At 35.1% G+C, this 21,314-nt stretch overlaps 1 protein-coding gene across 1 annotated transcript in view; it reads right to left on the bottom strand.

Annotated features, from left to right (window-relative positions):
- The window catches only part of LOC138335080 (prolyl 4-hydroxylase subunit alpha-1-like), a 24,182-nt gene extending 2,868 nt beyond the window's left edge, over window positions 1–21,314 (bottom strand). Inside the window, exons 1-11 of the mRNA XM_069283989.1 lie at window positions 21,121–21,314; window positions 10,298–10,464; window positions 9,739–10,079; window positions 8,956–9,007; window positions 7,641–7,792; window positions 6,325–6,489; window positions 5,682–5,743; window positions 4,522–4,636; window positions 4,089–4,139; window positions 3,121–3,219; window positions 2,754–2,819 (exon numbers count right to left, since the gene is read on the bottom strand). Coding sequence (XP_069140090.1) covers window positions 2,754–2,819; window positions 3,121–3,219; window positions 4,089–4,139; window positions 4,522–4,636; window positions 5,682–5,743; window positions 6,325–6,489; window positions 7,641–7,792; window positions 8,956–9,007; window positions 9,739–10,079; window positions 10,298–10,464; window positions 21,121–21,314 — 1,464 coding nt within the window. The remainder of the gene's footprint in view (window positions 1–2,753; window positions 2,820–3,120; window positions 3,220–4,088; window positions 4,140–4,521; window positions 4,637–5,681; window positions 5,744–6,324; window positions 6,490–7,640; window positions 7,793–8,955; window positions 9,008–9,738; window positions 10,080–10,297; window positions 10,465–21,120) is intronic.

The raw sequence follows: 21,314 nt of genomic DNA, 5'->3' as shown, positions 1-21,314 counted from the left end.
GATTATCTCTAAGAAAAACTGAAGACAGTTCCAGATGAATAATCTGCCAAATCACGGGCTTGCAATGCCATCCTTTGAAGACTACAGAGTTCTCTTTCCTTCAATTTTACATGAGATAGTCCAGTGGTAGATATAACTTCAGTGATAGTAGTCCATGGAGTATCGAGGATGTGCACCAATGGGAAGCCGTCTTTTCACAAATATATTAAACCAAATCATTCAATAGGATCTTAAATGATCTTACACTCGTAGCTTTGTGATACGAAATTTATCGAACGAGTTCAATAATTTGGTATGCCACGAGCCGTTAGGCATATCATATTATTTTACGAATTTCATAAATATCATATCACATAGTCACGAGTATAAGACTCTATTTATCACATAACTTTAAATAATACATACATAAGTCAAACTTAAGCTTTCGTCAATATATAAACGTTACAGTAGAAATCTGATTCGAGTGTGACGTTTCCGTCTAATGAGACAACATGCGACGTCATATATACCGGTATATTATGACGTCAAAACTACATGTACCTATCACGTCATAATAGTGTTACTACACATTACCAAAATTGCAACTTAGCCAAGCAATTGTCACACAGGTAACCAAAATATTAACAAATTTATTAAATACATATATACAATATTATTATTATACACTATGATAGCAATATACAATGAGATATACAGTTACTTTACAAGGTTCTTTTTACTATTTCTCTATTTTTGGGTCAGGATGACCTTTTGTCATCATGCACCGTCCGTCGTCGTGCGCCGTCCGGCGTGCGTAAACTTTTCATTCAAACGACTTCTTCTCAATAACCAGAAGGCCAATGGTACTGATATTTGCCCTGTAGTATGCTGGGATGAAGGGCTACCAAGTTTGTTCAAATGAATGACCTTGACCTTCATTCAAGGTCACAGGGGTCAAATAGGCTAAAATCTTTAAACGACTTCTTCTCAAGAACCAGAAGGCCCAGGGCACTGATATTGAGCTTGTGGCATGCTGGGATTAAGGGCTACCAAGTTTGTTCAATTGAGTGACCTTGACCTTCATTCAAGGTCACAGGGGTCAAATAGGCTAAAATCGTTTAAACAACTTCTTGTGAATAACTAAGAGGCCTAGAGACCTGATATTGGGCCCTTTACATGCTTGGATGAAGAGCTATCAAGTTTGTTCATATGAATGACATTGACCTTCATTAAAGGTAGCAGGGGTCAAAATTACTAAAATCTTTAAACGACTTCTTCTCAAGAACCAGAAGGCCCAGAGGACTGATATTAGGCCCTAGACATGCTGGGATTAAGGGCTACCAAGTTTGTTCAAATGAATGACCTTGACCTTCATTTAAGGTCACAGAGGTCAAATAGGCTAAAATCTTTTAAACGACTTCTTCTCAATAACCAGAAGGCCCAGGATACTTGACATATTGGGCCTGCAACATGCTGGGATGAAGGGCTACCAAGTGTGTTCAAATGAATGACCTTGATCTTCATTCAAAGTCACAGGGGTCAAAATGGCTAAAATCTTTAAATGACTAATGTTGTATTGTGCCAATAGTCAAATGACTGTTAAGGCCCATTGGCCTCTTGTATAAAACCCCACTCTCGTCCAAACAATCATCCTCTTGTGATGCACTCAGGAAGCAAACTTACACACTTAAAATATAACATTAAATTATACTTAAATACAACTAAAAAATTAACCTAACAACCCTACTGTCTTTGTAACATCAGAAATATCACATTCCGGATTCAATGTCTCTGATCCTGATGACGTAATATCTGTCTCCATGAGACCAGGAACTGTCTCTTTAACCCCATCGAAGGTGTTGTCGACGACAACAACTCTCAGGTTGTACTAGCCGTAAAGGCCACAACAGAGCACACCTCCTTCGTGTCCTCCTCTTTACCTCCCATAATCAGGTAATCGTGGTACGCCGCTTACATAGCGAATTATTGCAGTCTCTATGATATATGTGTATATCCGACCAATCTGGTCTCTCCCGGCGTCCGTACTGTTCTGTAATGGACAACGAGTCCTTGCACGTGAAGCTACAACATACGATAATAAACCCTAAACTTACTATTTATACAATAAGTACAATTTATATAATAAATAAACATGTACATAGGCATTAACTAACCATATAATAACCCTAGTATGCCTATACAGCTAACGTAAACAGTACTCGCGCACGTGCTAAAGCGTACCCGGTTAACACAATAACAACTAATTCATACCCGTTTAAAATGACCTTTCGACAGGTAAATTCATATCATCAACTATATACATAATCAGAAAGATAAGAAAGATAGATTAAACTTACCGTGACTGTATTTTCACGCTTCCTGCGAAACAAATAGGCATCAGCATTTCCATTGCCCTAAATTGCCACGTTCTCCATTATCACGCCGGGTGGATTACAGACTATGGCAGCCCATAGCGTAAACGCACATATACTTACCCGTCGTACCGTACACATACTCAAATAATATACTTGCCTTTAATATAATAAAATAGAGTCGGATTGTGACATACATGTATTACGATATTTATGACATGGCCGTATGACATGGCGGGACAGGCTAGTTATGTAATAAAAAGATTTTATGAAAGGATCTTCGAAGTTATTTTTGCTAGCCTTGGCGAGAAGTCGTATAGTGACACATGCAAACAAATTACACGGGCGAAATCATTGGATATCGGGCAGATTATGTGATTAATATGACTCTTTGCGTACTACCTTTGTCGCCGGTACACGAACTCCAATGTTCGGGAACACTGTTGCACCTCCCTCAGCAGAACTTAGCTGAAACAAGACGACGCAGTTTTCTAATTTCTAAAAAAAAATATTTAAGTTCCATATGCCGTTATCATCCTAGTCAAGAAAAGTTTTTAAATTAATATGTTGTTCTTCACCAAATGTTATCAACATTTTGAGAACTACTGTAACGATTGTTAGAAGAACTCATGATACTATTATTAAAAGTGCTCTAAACACATGTGAATTGATGCTCCACATGAGTCAAAGGTTAGGTAAATCAGGATTTCCTTAATCGACAGTTGAGATTCTTCATTTTTCTTTGTATATTACCAACCATTAAACTTACATGGAACATCCAGGTGGCTAGTTTGTCTATATCGGTCCTGACTTTAAGCTTAACACTTTCTTCTGCGTCACTGTCCAACTCCCTGGGATTGATTTTTGTCTGCGAACAGCAAATCAATCAGAATAATAATATCACTGTCATTCAATTAAAACTTATAAATGATGAACCAATTTATTCGTTTACATATTCTTTTGGGGGTTTTGCTACAATAGTGATACATTATATGTAAAATACGTGGTAATGACAAGTGGAGTATACAAATAACTTCTAATCATTAAATAGAAAACGATCACCAGTATTTAGGGATACAAATCAATATCTGAAATAAAATACTGTAGACCAACTTATTTACGCGACGACTTCTTTTCGAGCCACAAGTATAATGCCGAACTTCCGCGGAAATTCAATTTCGTGATTTAGAATCGTCCGGTCCTACTGTTCTCATGTCCGACAGTTTTCGCCTCGATTTCTACTAGCTTGCGAAATTAAGTCACACGCGGAAGTTAACTGATTTATACTCCTTTTGGTTGAAGCAGAAATATAAATGTTATGAGATATGTATAATTACATCTTTCTTTTCTTCGACTTTGCGTATACATTATTGTATACGCCGTCTAAACCTAGCAACCACGGCGACCGTAGTTACATGTACCAGCTTTATGCTGTCTGAATCCAAGTCAGGGATAAAAATATAGAGATGATCTGTATTTGACTTCGTATATGTCAATATGAACTTAAAGCGTTACAAAGAATATGTTCGTTGCCAACTGCGTTCATGTAATAATTCCATATAATTTCTATAATAAGCTTAAGTCGAATATGGGCCCATCTTGAAAGTAAGCTTTGGATTTCGTATAGTCACATTTATCTTGAAAACAGGCCGGTTTTGAAAATAGGCCGCACTCTCTGTCACATTTACATATGTATTCTTATACCTGAACAAGTTCTGATAAGTCTTCTATACTTACCCGAACCTCATAATGCATTTGATACATTCCGCCCAGCCCATAGTTTATAATCTGTAACCAGCAATGTTATAACAAATATAATGGGTCGTTTCACATACGAATACAAGTAGGCACATATGCGAGTATAACAATAGTTTGCTCTTGTGAAATAAACGGAATTCTTGCAGGTAGGTATCCATTTTGACGTCATCAGTTTGTGAGAAAAAACACGTCGCAAACATATTAAGTCACAATCAATACCTATATCCACAAGGGAAGATAAGTCAGTGAATCACATTGAAATACAATACTAATTTCCAATGCAAAATTGTATGTCCATGTTTAGACTCAAATCGCTTTTAAATGATTGTCAGGATTGGATGTATGTTGATTTGGCCAACTATCAATAAATCAATACAAAAAATAATAAAAGATACTACAATATAAATGTTACCTCATACTGATTAAACAATGAATTGCCGTTACTGTGTCCGATATTCAAACCAGTGGCTAAATGGATTCTTTGGTTTAGTTTTGCCAGTGTATCATCATTATCGCCCTTCCAAGCTCTGTGAATAAAACATGTCTTAATTCTTAAAGTGTTCTCTCTTTGGTATTGACTTTAACTTTTCTGGTCATGATAGCAGGATTTCTGACAGATGTCAACGGATCGTATCACAACAATACGTAACCAGATATTCAGTTACCAGGTGATGGGCTGTTCAGCCGTCCGTCCGTCCGTCCGTCCGACAGTAAACAGATATTATAGGCTGTGACAATATTAGTTTGATACTGTTAGTTTTCAAAAAGTACAGTTGTACATCGTGTTACAATGGAAAAGCAGAAATGCAAATATACTTGAGCTCTGACAAAGTTGTTTAGTATTTATGTTTCCAAACCTCACAGTATCAAAGTTTATAATGAAAAAGTAAAGAAGCTCATAGCTATTTATCATTGTTAGGCCTTAATATCCCTTTGTGATCTCAGTTTTGTTTTACGAAATATTAGAAGACATCAATCTGGCAATTGACCTTACTTTATTCATTTTTATCGGTTTTGTTATTCCTCTACCTACCACCATTCTATAAATAATACAGCAGCAACAACCTTCCGTCTTTAAACTAACAATGTAGCTCTTTGCATGAAACACTCATGAACCCTTCCCTCCAAATAAAACCCTTGTCTGACAGAAAAATGCAATGATAATAAGATACAGATCCATATCACCACTACGTTTGATAAGAACCGTGGAGTAATAAGGATCTGTATTTAAATCAGATTGAGAAAAATGTTTAAGGCCAAAAGTAAGTTTAACGTCTTTGCTTACTTTGTTTTATGTGATAATTTTTTGGACAAAAAGCAGAATTTTGCACTTTCATTAAATCCTCTTACGCACGAAATATCTTCAAATGCAAGTTTTGTCATGTGAACTTTTACCATTGAAGCACGATAATTGCCACTTGGCGAATATTTTGAGAGCTGACATAGAGCAAATACTAGTAAATACATCCACAATTACAATATATCTTGACTTTGTTTCAAAATATGTATTCAGAGACTTTTTTCAATTGAGACTTATGTTTTTATAAATGATATATGACTTGATATACAAACGATTGGCTGACTCTGTGCTTTGCCCATTGTCTGTCCTCTTCTGATGTCACCGACTGCTTCAGCTGATCAAAAACGATATACATTTTATTTTAATGCTTAAAGATGCTACACTGCTTACAATTTTTTTAACAGAAATAGGAGAAGGAGAAGACAAATATTTTAACTTAAGTTACAAAAGTTTCATACTCTACACCATTACAACCATTAAATGTTTTGTAATTTCGTTTAGGTAGCAATGTTTATGAAATTGACCCTTGATTTTGTTTATTTTTATTTGTTTGTTTGTTTGATTAATTAACGTCCTATTACCAGCCAGGGTCATGTAAGAATGGCCTCCCATGTATGCAGTGTGTAGCGTGTGTGTAGTGTGTGGTGTGTATTTTAAAAAGTTGTGGTATAAACCCTAGAAAGTGTTTAAATGTTAATGATAAAGTGTACATATAAAATACAAAATTAATTCGACTAAACCGGAATTTCGAGTCAAGAGATTTTGAGATAACGAGTTTAGACTGTATAGGTATCTGTAATAGTATCAATACCCAACCGGGCACACTTTATAAGGTCTGAGGCTCTTGATTTGACTTAAAAACTTCAACACTAGCAAAACTTATGAAACAAGAAAAGGTGATATGTTGACGTTTACCTTGTCGTCTGCCCATTCCCGTAATTGCGTCATTTCTTTGTCCGATATGAGGCCGTGAAATATAGAGATATGGGGATCCCTGTGTACAACCTCCTCTTTTACTGTGTAATATTTTACCTTTGTGCTTCTATAGAGACATTTCAGTGACGACTGAACCACAATCATCTACAATAAAAAAAATGATATCAATTTTGTAGGAAATAACCAACTAAATAAAAATAACCTTCGAAATTTTCCCTGTGTGAACAAAATAGAGCCCAGGGTAGAATTTTGACCCTGGTTGATTATGAATGTCAATAGTAAAAAAAATTTCTGACAGGTAATTATTACTAGATAACAATGAATCGATTTAGGAATTCATATTGAAATTTAGGTAATAGGTAAAACATTAGATTTTCAGAAGTTTTAGCGCAAAATGCACCTTATTTCCATGATAGAGTTTGAGTAGATGGGCCCAAACTTTTTTATATCTAGTTTTTTTACGAGAACCTAAACTTAATTATAGAACACAACAGCTAACTAATATTCAGCTGTTTGAATAATGTATTACAAAACTTTAACAAACTTTAACACTGTGGTCTAAGTGAAATTATTAAGTAGGTTGCTCTCTGTATGTATAGCCATTATTCGGCAGTATGTTTATTTTGGTTTTAATTAGTTTAACAGCTGAACAGCCCGGAACATTTAGAGACGTGTTAGGTTTGTTAGTGGAGGAAAGCCAGATTTTCATTTCATGCTATTCTCTTTTTGATCCATGTACGATTTTTTTTTCATTTTGCTGGAAGGCTCGAAGCATTGCTACAGTTCTCAATTAAAAACTTCGTTCTCATAACATTCTGATTATCAGAACTGACGTAGTGAAACAGAGGAAAGTAACCCTGATAGATCAGCATGGTGTCACAGCACACCTGCTATTAAACAATACTGTAGTAATGCTCTTGTTCACATCAACATTTTCTTGCATGACATTGCATCTAGAGACTGCAGTATGTTCGCGTAATGACTCTGTAACAATGGAACTCTTGTTCTTTATACTGCTATCTCACTGAAGTATGTCACCAGAGACCCGGAGCAGCACACCCCACTCGGTCACATTATACTGACAACGGACAGACCAGTCGTCGCACTTCACCACCACTTTTTGTGTTGCCGCCAAGGACCTACTAGACTATAGCCTTCCTAACAGGGGTATTAATATATGATTGAGAACAAAATAGTTATACGATCTAATAGAATTTACACTGGGAGTCCTTAACCAGTCAGCGTATTCTCCGGTTCAAAAGATAATACCATCCTATAGGAGATAATAATCGTACCTCTGTTTGTTCGTTACAAAGACGTTTGTGTTCTAGTCTTCCCTTGTCCCAGTTTCGTTTGGGTGGTTTTAGTTCAGTCCGTCGGTGTTGTATTGGAATTCCATATGCTCTCCTTACTAGGACATTATATCTAAGTTGTACTAGCCTGCTATCTGAAAAGGAAAGAGTTCCATTATACAAAGAGGCACAACACGTATATACAGCAGGCTCCAAAAACACGCACCACGCACTTCATACAAGCAGCACACCACACACACGGGAGTAGTGATAATAATTGCACATATTGGCTATGAATGCCAACTGAAAAACGTTCCATGGTCGTACAGCCATTTTAACAGCCGTTTCGCGTACGACGTCACAATGATACTGGCGTGATGATAAGCGCTTGAAGTTCATAGAATATATGAATGCAAACTGCGTTTGGCAAGGTTACATAGTAGGACTGTAGTGAAAATGTAATTATATACCTCCCACAAAACCAACTACATGATAAGGACATTGAGTTGCACAAGGCTAAATCCGACTAGTTGTAGAACAGAAACAGAAAAGCATCAGCCTCAATCTGATTATACTATATGTTCTTATTCTCACTCCTTTTTATTGAGTCTCCGTGGAAAGAAAAGAGAATACGTATTTTAATCAGATCCCTCTCAAACACCAGGCCACTGCTCGTAATGTGTCGTCCATGGATAATTGTGCTGATTTAATATTTGAAATCAATTTTCACTCACAAGATCTTTATAATAATCAAACCTTGGAGGATACAAATATACATGGATATACTAGATACAAATTGTTGTGTAATTTCGCGAGAAAACTCGAAATGTTACATGAAAGCACGATTGTCTGTATCAAAACCCTTGGTCGCGAATTCATGTATTCAAAAATACCGTGTAGTAGTTAAATTTCGCGGGTGTAAAATTTCGCGATTTAGTGTTTGGAACTTATTCGCGGGGTTTTATTTTCGCGAATCATATTTCTAGCCTTTTAAAGCTTCATTCTTACGACAGTCTATAATACGTGAAACCAAGATAATGACAATATCACGAACTATTAAAATTCGCGAATTAGGATAAATCCACGAAATTAAAACCCAAACGAATATTATCAACTATACATTATGTTGATAATGTATGATATTGTCTATTTTACAATTTGTATGAACAGCTATAAAGAGACGACAGGATGGCCGAATGAAAAACGACTAAAAGATGGACTATTAGATAAGGTAGTTTAGTTTGGAATGAAAGATAATGACACGATGTATTTATTTAATATTTAGTTCATTTGGATCTAACTATAAAAATCCACTCACCACTATTTTCGTATTTCTCCATGATTTCTAAAACTTTATCTGTGTATCTGAACTATAAAAAAGAGCAAATAATAAAAGAAATATGCTAATTCAATATTTAATAGAATTTTCATACCAACCAAAGAAGAACAATTGCATCCAAATTACTTGCATATAATAATTTACAGAATGACATTTAAAAGGCAATTTCAAATTCTAGAGATCACATAACAGTTTTTATGCATGAAGTCTTGTCAAGGACGTTCTTCGGAAAACCGTTCATCAAAATTTGAAAATATTTTTCAATGCTAGCATTGATATATCAATCATCAATTTAATAATAACTAATTAATATGTACCAATGCGAACATTTCAAGCTATTAAGGAAGATATGTATTTTTTCTGTGTCTTGTGTTTGCGGACATGTTTCATAAAACAAAAATGCATAAAACAGAAAAACACAGCTATGACCTAAGATAAACACATTAGAAGACGATATAGAATTATCCGTTAGTGGACTATGCGACTGTTCGATTGCTATGTTTTTTTTACATTAAATAAAGATATGACGTTCTTATTAATATTTACTATACATGCATATAAACAAAAGTTTCCGCCATTATTTTCATTTTTAGAACTACCAAATTTTCACGGGACTTTTCCATAATTTTAATGGTCAAAACTGGCCATCTTTTTTTATATTTATGGACTTTCAGAAGGCCAATGAACGCATATAGACTGGTCTTCTTTGTCCGAATATTCACTTTAAATCTGATCATCTTTCCCCATTGCGGTAACACTCACGTCTGCATACGCCGTGGCAAGCTCTAGGTCAAGGTCTAGATCTGAAATACTGTCGTCAGCATTTGTATGGTTTTCCTTTCGTCGATCGTGTAAGGCCTGTATCATGAGCACACTATTGTAAGCCCTGTTGGCGAATTTCGAATGTTTCCGCATTTCTAGAACTTGAGTAGTAGTCAATGGGTCTCCTTGTGATGTGCCTATTTTCCCATCAAGAATATCCAGAAGACTTAAATCATAAAACTTCCAAAGTCGCAGTATGCTCTTATAGATTTCTTGAATATCAAGTAAGGTAGGCCAATAATTTGAAATTGATTTCGCTGCAGTCCATTGTCGGATAAAGTCTAAAATACAAATAACAGTTAGATAAATTAACGATTAAGGGAAAATCAACCTCATATTGACTTGTCATTGTTAATTTTAATGCTTATTGGCTACGTTATACAACGTTATAAGTTATTATTGGTCGAAAGTGAAAGTTATCATTTATTCAAGAATATAGGGGTACAACAAGCTAAAATATGTAAAGGTGTCTTCTCATCTATAGAATCTATGTTTATACCTTGAACAGCATGACTTTCTCCACAATTTTCACATCGGATAGACGCTATAACTTTCTCCCACTTTACCACCATTCGTTCAATGAAATTCAGCGCATTGATTGGATTTCCAACCCATTGTTCAACATCTTGTACCCGTGATCTGTATTCCGCAACGCTGTTCATAAAACTATAATAAAAAGAAATGTTGATATCACACCACCAAGAAAATACTTTTGTTTTCTTATATCAATTAATCAAAAGTTATTATCGTTTTACTTACCATGACCAAATTGTATCCCAAATCTAAGACGCAAGACATATACATGCAACCCGATTAAAATTATACTCACTCTGTATAGTCATTCACCCCTGAAGACACATTTGGCGCTTCTGCTTCAAGTCCTGGGATAGGCCATTATACAAATTCAGGGGTGAAAAGGTTGATAGAGGATATGACAACATTCCATAAGGGGTCACATTCTGGTGACCATTATACAGAGTTCTTTGAATCAATATATTTTCTACACCTACATCATATTAGTTTTGTTGTACTCTTTGGGCGAGATGACTTCGAACCATGCAAATACGAAATTACATCTGACATCTCTTTCAAACTATTTTCTTCCAGGGAACTCACGTCCAAGATTCGACACTTTCGGAAAGGTCACCAGAACGTGATCCCTATTGTGATGTTGATAGATCCTTTATCAATCAGAGTAATAAATTAAATATCGATCTGTATGTCAATTAGAGTGCTGTACATGCTGCACAGCTTAGTATGAGAAGACCTTATTTTTAGCTAATTTTAACCGATCTGAAAAAACTGTTTTGTTCCCTAGAGGAGAAACATGATGCTCTATCAAATTACGTTTAATTGTCATATTTATACAACAGCACTCTACAGTCACCATGTGCGATTTTATATATGTAACAATTTGAATTGTACATTACTTTGTATTCACTTGTTATATGTATTTTAAATATAGACTATCAAGCTCACGTGATAGTCATGTGACATTCAGTCAAAAACTATATGTGATATTTTATAAGTTATTTTATATAATATCTTATGTTTTTTTATTGTAATAATTTAAGTTTATACGATTATAAATATTCAGCGTATTAAAGAATATTAAACACTACGGAAATTAACGACAGATTTCGGCCAATCAGATCAACTGGTCATTCAAACCATATTTCCTTGGTAAGAGTTGGTAAGATACTCAACAATTAGGCATTTGAGGGAGGAAATCACAGTTCTGGTATGACGTATGGTGGACATCAGACATGACATATTGTGGACTTCTTAATTAATATACATTCGTTGTGACATTCTATTGTTTAATTATCATTAATTATCGCCACTATATCTTTTTATAGAGTCAGAATGTATTTTTGTAGTCTTCTTATATTGAGATAACTTTTGCTTAATCTTTTCTGATATTGAGATAACTGTTGGTTACATGTATATTAGTTTTGTTCTAAGTACATCTATATATGATTCATGAGCGAATCTAAACTTAGGAAATTTTTGGCCAGGCCTTTCACTAGACCAAATGCGGATAGAACTCAGCATAGTGTGGCCATAGTTTTGAGTGACAGCAAAGCATCGTATATCAAGGATCATATAGATGACGCCAATATAAATATCGTGTGGTGGTACAAAGGTGGAGCAAAGACATTGAGCCAATTGGAATTCCTGAAGAAACATTTACCAGCTGTTTTGGGAAAACATTGCCAGGTTACACTCTATGTTTGGTTGGGAACCTGCGACCTAAGCAGAAAAATTCCGTTGAAAAACATCATAGAGTTAGCACATAACACCACGGAAGAAGCCTTACACGATATCAAATCCAACTATACTCAGATTGTGGATTACTGCAAGACATTCCCAACGGTGCGATTAGTTTTTTTGGAACTACCCCACTACTCGATTTCACAATGGAATTGTATGAAGTGCCGTTGTGATATTGACGAATTCAAACAACAGGATCAAGAATTGGTAACGAGAATCAACGCAGTTAATACGCATATTCGGACATTGAATACATCAGCTGCTATCATATCACCAAAATTCGCGTCGGATGTACTTAACAACAGAAAGGGCAAAGGAAAGCAACATTACTACTCACTAAATAGGAAGCTACTAAAAGATGGAGTACATCCAACACCGATCCTAGCTCATGTGTGGATGAGACGCTTGCTTGTACGTATGTACATTGACTGTTATCGTTAACAATTGTGCGCTAAGTTACAGAACTAGGGTTTGTGTATTGGTTGTTATGTGGGGTGTTTCTCGCTACTTCCGATGCCAAATTCCATAATTCTGTGTGCTTTGCGTATCATCTTTTACGTGACAGAGACTATTATAAAGGACCGTAAAAATGTCGAACTCAGAGGAATTATCGGCAGCATTGGAGGAATTACGGAAGAAAGTGGAGAGACTAGATGCTCAAAGTGCGCGTGCTGATCGGTTAGAAAAAGACCTACAACTAGCAAAACAAGAACTGGAGGAAACGGCCTCAAGACATCCTAAGACTGTTTACGTCAACAAAAATAGGAAATTGGAGAAATTCTTTGGCAGGCCTTTGAAAGAAACGGACCCAACGGCTGAAGAGTGGATTGAGGATGCTTTGCATCACCTGAAAACGATCTCTGGACGAGATGAGCAATGCGAATTCTTGTATGATCACCTACAGGGACAAGCGAAAGATGAAGTTCGTATTAGACCAGAAACAGAAAAATCAACACCAACGAAAATATTGCATATAATAAGAACAACATTCCAAGAAGCGGAGACTGTCGGACAGCTGCAACCAAACTAAATAAAAACAAGAAGGAATAAAACCAGTATGACAAACATCTGGAATTTAGCGTATTTCTTCAATGTTACATTTAAATAGAAAATGTTCATCAAATTCACTAATTACGATTTTTGAAATCAAGCGACAAATTCGGCGCGATAGTTGCCGAGTACTATTGGTGTTTGTGTTTAAAACATATTTAACTAGCCCTCCGTATAACAGCAAAAGATGATCGTGCCGAATCATTGGATAAGGGCAGTAATTTAATGCTGAAAAATATATGTGAAAAAATACACACACACAAAAACACAACGTAACAAGTTAAAGTAAGTAAAAATAAACACGGACGATACAGGTCATCCTTGTCGTACACACCATTTCCTATAATATAAAGGGACTAACATTATCCTGACAAAAACAAATATTTTGCTTGAATACGAATTCGTCCAATCGTGTTTCTTTTAAGTATTTTAGCGTATGTCTAGACAAAATGTCTTCACTAGTGTATTTCTAACCTTCTGAAATGTGATATTTATATCTTTATTAATTCGTAGGTCGTAGATTCTTGTAGTGTTGTAGATGTAGAAGTGAAGATGTAGAACTGAAACGCACATCTCTTTTAAAAAATCTATCCTTGGAGTAATAGTATAGAAAATGTTGGTCTAATGTAGCCTGGAGTTTTTCCCCATTACATAACCCAATTATGGAACTGATGTCCCATTGTTCTTATGTCTACATATTTCCTTTAGTAAAGCGGCATTGTTCTAAAAAATCTTTTATTTTACAAATATTGAAGTATCCTTGAGAAAGAAGACGAGTTATTGGAAAAATCCTAAAATGCAAATGACCTTTTGCATCATTACATACAAGGCAACCTTTCTGAATGAAGGAGGGTTTTTTTTTAACAGAAGTCCGTTCCGCCAAGTGCATGCATACTGCTCAAATTATTGTAATTGTATACATGGATACAAAACTGAACATTAAGCGGTAATTAATTAGCGCCTCTTTAATACCATATAATGATAGGAATACGTACATATCGCTATTTTAAACAGCGATAATGGACAAAAATGTGTTTTAATGACAACATCAATTTTATTAAAAGTGAACGTTAAAAAATAAATGTAATTTTCTTAACTTCACCTATTCTTAAAATGCCAATTGAGGATATAATTCAAACGGTTACGTCTATTCTATGAACTTCTTTACAATTATGATTACAAAGTAATAAAATTAGCGGTATATTGATTGCAGTATAAGTAGTACATGTATACTTGCAATGGCTGATAAGTAAAATCAGAAGAGTTTTTTTTAATATTTATAATGTTTCCTGGATTGTATATCTTCATGCATGTCTATATATACATGATATTTATATCTCATTTTCTGTATCTCTAATTTGAGGAATAAAGGTTATTATAAATATAAAGAATTTAACGATATATTGATTGAACTGATGATGCCACGCGACCGAAATCAGGGATGAAGAATGTAAAAAAAATAGATTGAATATCGCATATATCGTTTTCATATAGATATAAATAAAATATTACATGTATATACACAACGACATGTACATTGTATGTATCTTGTCTTAATTTTGTACTGCCACCACACAAATATAATGGATATTTCGGTAAAAAAACGATACTCTGGTATTTTCTCATGTAAATGTTTTAATTGATTTTAAACATATTTTTATTGTCGTAAATTATTGACAACAGGGATTGGACATAAGTTTCGCCAACTTAGTAACGTCCTCTCCCGAATACATAATATTAATATATACATAATGGACATATGAATCAAAATGAAGGAGAAAAGGGAAAAATAAAGGAGTATAGAAGAGGAGAATAGTTATTTATTAACTTATAATTATTTGCAAACGTGATAATTGTGTACATAGTTATCTGACTGGCTGGTAAACACCGATCGATTACGTTCATAAAACGTTGTCCATTATACACATTCCATAAAAAATTTACACTGGAAATCCACTCAAAGCCATTCCTTTCCTTGAAAATCTTTCAATTACACCAGCCAGCAGATACAACTGATTTATACTGTTGACATCGGTACAACATGTAATTTATTAATTAACTAAGATACAGGGTAGATATAGAAAATGGGGCAAGATGCTCATAATGTCAAAACCTGTCAGTACTATCAATATAAATTTGGACTGCCTTTGCAATATTAAAGTTAGCATCATTTTCTAAATCTGCATCTCCTCTTAGTAATGTATCTAATGTGATGTCACCGGGGTGCCAATGAAGATTGTTTAATAATGTCTGTCGTATTGATATTTTAGGCATGTAAGGAAAAAGCGATAGAGTCTTCGCACGTGAATACACATTCACAGCGTGCTGAAGACAAAAAATTGGATCTGAAAAGATCGTAATTCAAAGTACTTGCTCTATTTCTTAATCTACAATGGAGAATATTTAGCCGTCTAGTATCAAAATTTAGGAAATACAAATTGGTTTCTGGAAGAAAAGATTTACTTAAATTTGATTTGAAGGTATATTGAGTTGGAAAATTTCTAATAGATATATCTAAATTATTCGAAAGAGAAGAAGTTGAAGGGAGTTTAATGTGCGTTGGAGTTTATAACGATGTTTTCTCACGTCCTGGAAATTTCTTAAGGCATAGTTTGTCAGGACACCAATGTTTTCTGGTAATATATTACATAAATATGAGGGAGCAAGGTCATGTTTAATATTATAAAAGAGGGTTAATCTTCTTATCTCTCTCCGTTTAGATAATGGAAGCCATCCCAATTTCTTTATAAATAAACTCTGTTTTGGTATATATTGGTAGTCCTGTAATAATACGGGCGGCATCAAGTTGTAAATTTTCAAGATTATCATATTTTGTAACACCACAATTATCCCAAACTTCACATGCATACTCTAAAATAGGTCTTATATATGTTAGATACATTTTTTCTAAAATATTTCTGCTACGTAGAAATTTCAATTTACGAAGTGTTGCTATATATTTCGAAACCTTCTTAATAATTTCATCTATGTGTTCAGACCATTTAGCATCGCTACTTAAAATTACTCCAAAGTGTTTGTGTTTGTGTGCTATTTCTATTACTGTATTATTGAATGTAAAAAGTGGCTGGTAAGGGAGATTTGAAACAGATACTAATATAATTTCTGTCTATTTGGGGTTGAAGGACATAAGCCAATCATTTGACCATTTTTTAAGTGTTTTGAAATCAGTATTAACAACACATGTAATATTATCTAAATGTTTTGAAGAATATGATAACGAGGTGTCGTCGGCAAAGAGACAACACAGTGAAATTAGTTCGGTTGAAATATCATTAATATAGATATGAAAAAAGAGGACCTAGGACAGATCCCTGTGGTACACCAGCATTAATATTTTTCAAAGAAGAATTTTACATATAGAGATTGAACAGACTGTTTTCTACACGACAGATAATTAGCTATCCAGGTAAGTAAGTTTCCATTTATTCCATATTGTTGAAATTTGTATAAGAGATCTTTATGCCAAACTCTATCAAAGGCTTTGGAAAAATCGCAAAAAAAACAAAAGCTATGTGTTCATGATTTTCTAAAGACAGCAACATAATATAATATCATTCTATTAGCTGATGTGGGCAAGAGTGTTTTGGTAAAAATCCTGATTGTAACTTGTAAATAATTTTATTTTGGTTGAAAAATTTATAAATATGTTTGAATACTAAACGCTCAAATCTTTTTCCAATACAACTTAGTAATGAAATTAGTCTGTAAATAGATACGATGTGTTTATCACCACCCTTGAATATAGGTATTACATTTGCTATTTTCCAACTTTCGGGACAGGAACAGGTTTGAAGGGACGCATTAAATAGGATAGATAAAGGTATGGTAATCTCGTTAGTAATCAATTACAACATTCTATGACTTATTCCGTCAGGAACTGTTGCTTTATTTATACATGTACTTAAAATACTTAAAATATCTTTCACTTCATCGGGTATTATAAACTATATCGGTGAGTGTGGAGGCAGTTTGCGTATTAAATGTAGGTAGGTGTTTGCCTTGGTCATCTATTGTCGATATGGATGTAAAGTAATCGTTTAAAAGGTTGCATTTTTGTGTGTCGTCAAAAGTATAGTTCGATGAATGTTCACAAATTAGGGGAGATATCTCGGTGTTTTTTCCCTTTAAGTAAAAGTTGAAGTAATTTCCAGTATGTTTAGGGGTCAGAATAGGATCTGTCAATAAGGTTATCTACGTTTTCGAAAAATATTTCCTTGGCACGTTTTAATCATATTATTAACTTTTTTTCGTGCTTTCTTGTATTTCGATATGTTGAGATTTGTTTGTTTGTGATTAATTAACGTCATATTAACAGCTATGGTCATGTAAGGACGGCCTCCTTAGCGTGTTGCGTGTATGTTGTGCGTTGTGCGTGGTGCGTGTTTTGGGAGACTGCGGTATGTTCATATTGTGTCTTCTTGTATAGTGGAACTGTTGCCCTTTTTATAGTGCTATATCACTGAAGCATGCCGCCAAAGATACCAAGCAACACGTCCCACCCGGTCACATTATACTGACAACGGGCGAACCAGTCGTCCCACTACCTGTATGCTGAGCGCTAAGCAGGAGCAGAAACTACAACTTTTATAGATTTTGGTGTGTCTCGGCCAGGGAACAGAACCCAGAGCCTTCCTCACAGGGGCGAACGCTCAACTAGAGGCCAAAAGTGAGGCGGTGCCAAGGGAGGCGTTAGGAAAGATAAAGTCAGTTAGGAAGAAGAAAAAAGAAAAGATCCTAATTTTAGTCGCCTTTTACGACCATGCAATAGGGGCAGCAAGTACAATTCTAACGCCCTGCCCTATGTTTTAATCTGTTTCGTATACGTATTTGTTTTCTAATGCTGTTGTTAAACCATGGTCTGTCGTGTTTGCGTATTTGCACTTAATGCTACATGTTTGGACTTTTTCGGACGCAATTTATTATTTTTGATTTTTTTTAAATCTTGAATAAAATAAGAAGCTCAAACTTTTCAATGACGCAAATGGTGTGAAGTGAGTAACTTTTGAAACTGAACAAATGCTGATCCGTCTGCTGTTTTTGATAGAAAAATACCGTTTGTCAGCGGTGTAGCGCCTTTAATGGTTAATAACGGACTGTAACGGGATGAGCATATTGTTCAGCTGTGGTGGGTATAAAACACAAAAAATGTGTTTACATTATTTAATTACACTATACACTATGAACCATAGCTACGATATTGTAGCTCAAAAGACTTTTTGACAGAAAATGGTGTCGTCTTTAGAACTACAATTGGTGCCTATTACTGCTAATGGAGCAAAGTAATGATTATGCAAACCATTATAAAACGTTTGTTTGCATTTTTATTGTACTTGTTTGATATCGCTTACCTTCTAGGCAATAAAACTGAACCACATAAAATATCAAATTCTTATCGAGGCATTATTTTTTTTACATATAGAGATTGAACAGTGTTTTGATTGCGTTAAAGGTGGTATGAACGCAATGGGATACAGACATATTCAATGTACCGTAGCGACATCTGTTCCGTCAATCGCAATCAAAACACTGTTCAATCTATATATTTACATAAATAAATCTACCTTTACGTACAATTTAAAACGGTGATGGTTGCTAAGTTGGGTAAGTACGGTAGTCAGGATGACCGAAGATATAGTTCCGATTGTTGAATGTTATAGCTGCAGTTTGGTTTGAAATACGACAATGACACTTTTCAATTATTTTCAACATATATTTTTTTTTCAATTTGATAATATATATTAATAGTATCCATATCGAATAAAAATTGAGGTAACCAAGGCGGAACGACTACCGGTATGTATCGTTGTCAGGGTAGTGATGCGGTCCGAAGTGAAGCGAGACGCCATATTTGATTTTCAACCGAGGAAAGTGGCTGTGATAAAGCCTATTGATGGTATGACCGTTGAGCTGCTAAATGTTTGTCATGTATGTATCGGTCTAAGAACGCGATATACACTAAATTCTTCGCAGTCATGACTTTTATTTTATTGTACGGAGGATAGACAAGTGTTTGCGTGTGTGCAGGCCTATTTTGAATGCAAAGACGGGGCCATTGAAGCTGATGATACTGTTTCGGATAGGCTACCTGTAATGTTTTTTTTTTTCTGGAAACCTGTATATGATCTGTTAACCTATTGTTCGCTTAGACGCTCCCAGAATTATTCACCGACAATCAGATGTTCTGTATATTTAGGTGAGATGAGTGACCGTACACACATGTACATCTGACGTAACTATGGGATTCCCCGAACATTCCTGAGGAAAGCCCCCCGGTTGTAGCCCCGACCAGCGATTCATTTTGTAGTTTATTACCGTTACAATGCTTGAACACATGTTTTGTTTTGATGTCAAATACATATTTAATTGGATGTAATAAAAACTCTTTATTGTTATTTTAAAATCCGTCAACTTATGACGCAAAATCTTATCGAAGCGTGAACTAGAAGTAGTCCGAACCTGCACTGCTTTTGTATTCATACGTCATTGCGTTTACGCTAATTTGAACGCAACTCCCCTCCCGTTGACTATATAGGGGCATATGTAAATATAATACATATGAAGGTCTTTCGAAAGGGAATTTATACGGCAGGTCCACAAATTGTGAATTTGACGTCTTGTGAGCGGTACGGTAGATATTAAGAATGGTAGTTATGTTTGTTTTGGACAAAAAATCATATGTAAATGCATGTATACGTATGAAATAATTGGAAACCTACAAAAAAGTAAAGAAAACGATGCCCGAGTGATTTTCGGAGGCAGCGCTCCACTACGACACAAAGCGGCTACCGGCGTACGCCGGTCACGTGACCGGGCGACGACCGGGCAATCTGGCAGAAAAAGCATAACCGGCGTATTCCATCATGGCGGACATTTCTTCAGAGATTTAGTAACATTTTGATTTTTGCATCAAACACAATCAAAGACTGAATTTAAGTTGATCTAATAGATAGCATGATATTCTAATTTGGTTAATATTAAGTTATGGTAAACACTAATTACGCTAAACTTACCATTAGCACGAGTAAGAAAAATACTTCTACATGGACGTTTACAACTTTTCTTTTTGACAAATTAAAAGCGATTGAATAGTCGACGCATGCGCGTGGTTGTCTCTGTTAGGTAATGAATGAATGAAAGAATTCATAGAAGAAAATAATTTTGCCCGATGATTCTTGTTCGAGCATTCGTGTTCATTCTAATAGGTACATGTAGATCTCTTTATCACACACGTCTTGTAAAACTCAAATTTAGATAATATAAACCAGAGAGCTTGTTTAATTTATTCTTTGTGATACATGTAGAGCTATGAAGCAGACAAAAAATAACGCGGTATGTTTCACAAGGGAGGTAACTCTCTGTGATATAGTCCTACAGGTAGCAGTAATTTGACCGATGTCCGGCGGATAACAAAACACATCATTTTAATGCGTATTCTAACAGTTTGGTCCGAGCCTATGTTCGAAGAAGTGGGCGAGGTGTTCCGATTGTAATTTCTGATGTACTCTATGCAATATGTATGGTAAGTGAAGTGTTTGTTTTTGAAGTCTTCAATGTGCTCAAAGTTAGGCCAAAAGTCAGTGCTAATAGATACGTTAGGAACCTTTTAAGGTAGATAGCAAATGCAGCAATCAACCAAACTGAAAGTGACGGATCAAATTTCCATTCAAACCTTAGACTTGCTCCAGTATAATTAATGTCACCTCATTATAATTCTAGAATCTAAAAGATCCACGAGTGATGAACTTATTTGACCTTTACCGGTCCTCGAACTCATAATCTGCTTCACACAATCAGACAGGGTGTGACATCTAAATGTGGCTTATATCATCGTGATGCTACTGTATATATCAATAAAATCATCTTTTTCTTAATGAGGAGCATCAAAAACAAATGAAATTAATATTATTACTAGTTCTTTCATCTGTTTAACAGAAATAAACCCATCAAAATACCTATAATATATACAGATGTACATACCTAGTGATGTTCTCAGATACTGACGATCCTACGGCTGTTGACCTGTTTACAAAGTCTCTTAAAGCTTCTAATAATTTGCCTTCTTGTGTGTAAATAATTTCCAGATTTCTAATAGATGAAAACGCTTGGCTATTTACACAATGAAGCAAGGCTAAAACCAAGAAGATCCCTTTAAGAATTTTTCGATTCTCCAT

Source organism: Argopecten irradians, chromosome 11 (assembly GCF_041381155.1).
Source record: "Argopecten irradians isolate NY chromosome 11, Ai_NY, whole genome shotgun sequence".
NCBI classification, from domain to species: domain Eukaryota; kingdom Metazoa; phylum Mollusca; class Bivalvia; order Pectinida; family Pectinidae; genus Argopecten; species Argopecten irradians.
The sequence above is the reverse complement of the archived record's forward strand: the minus strand, read 5'-3'. Positions and strand labels throughout refer to the sequence as shown.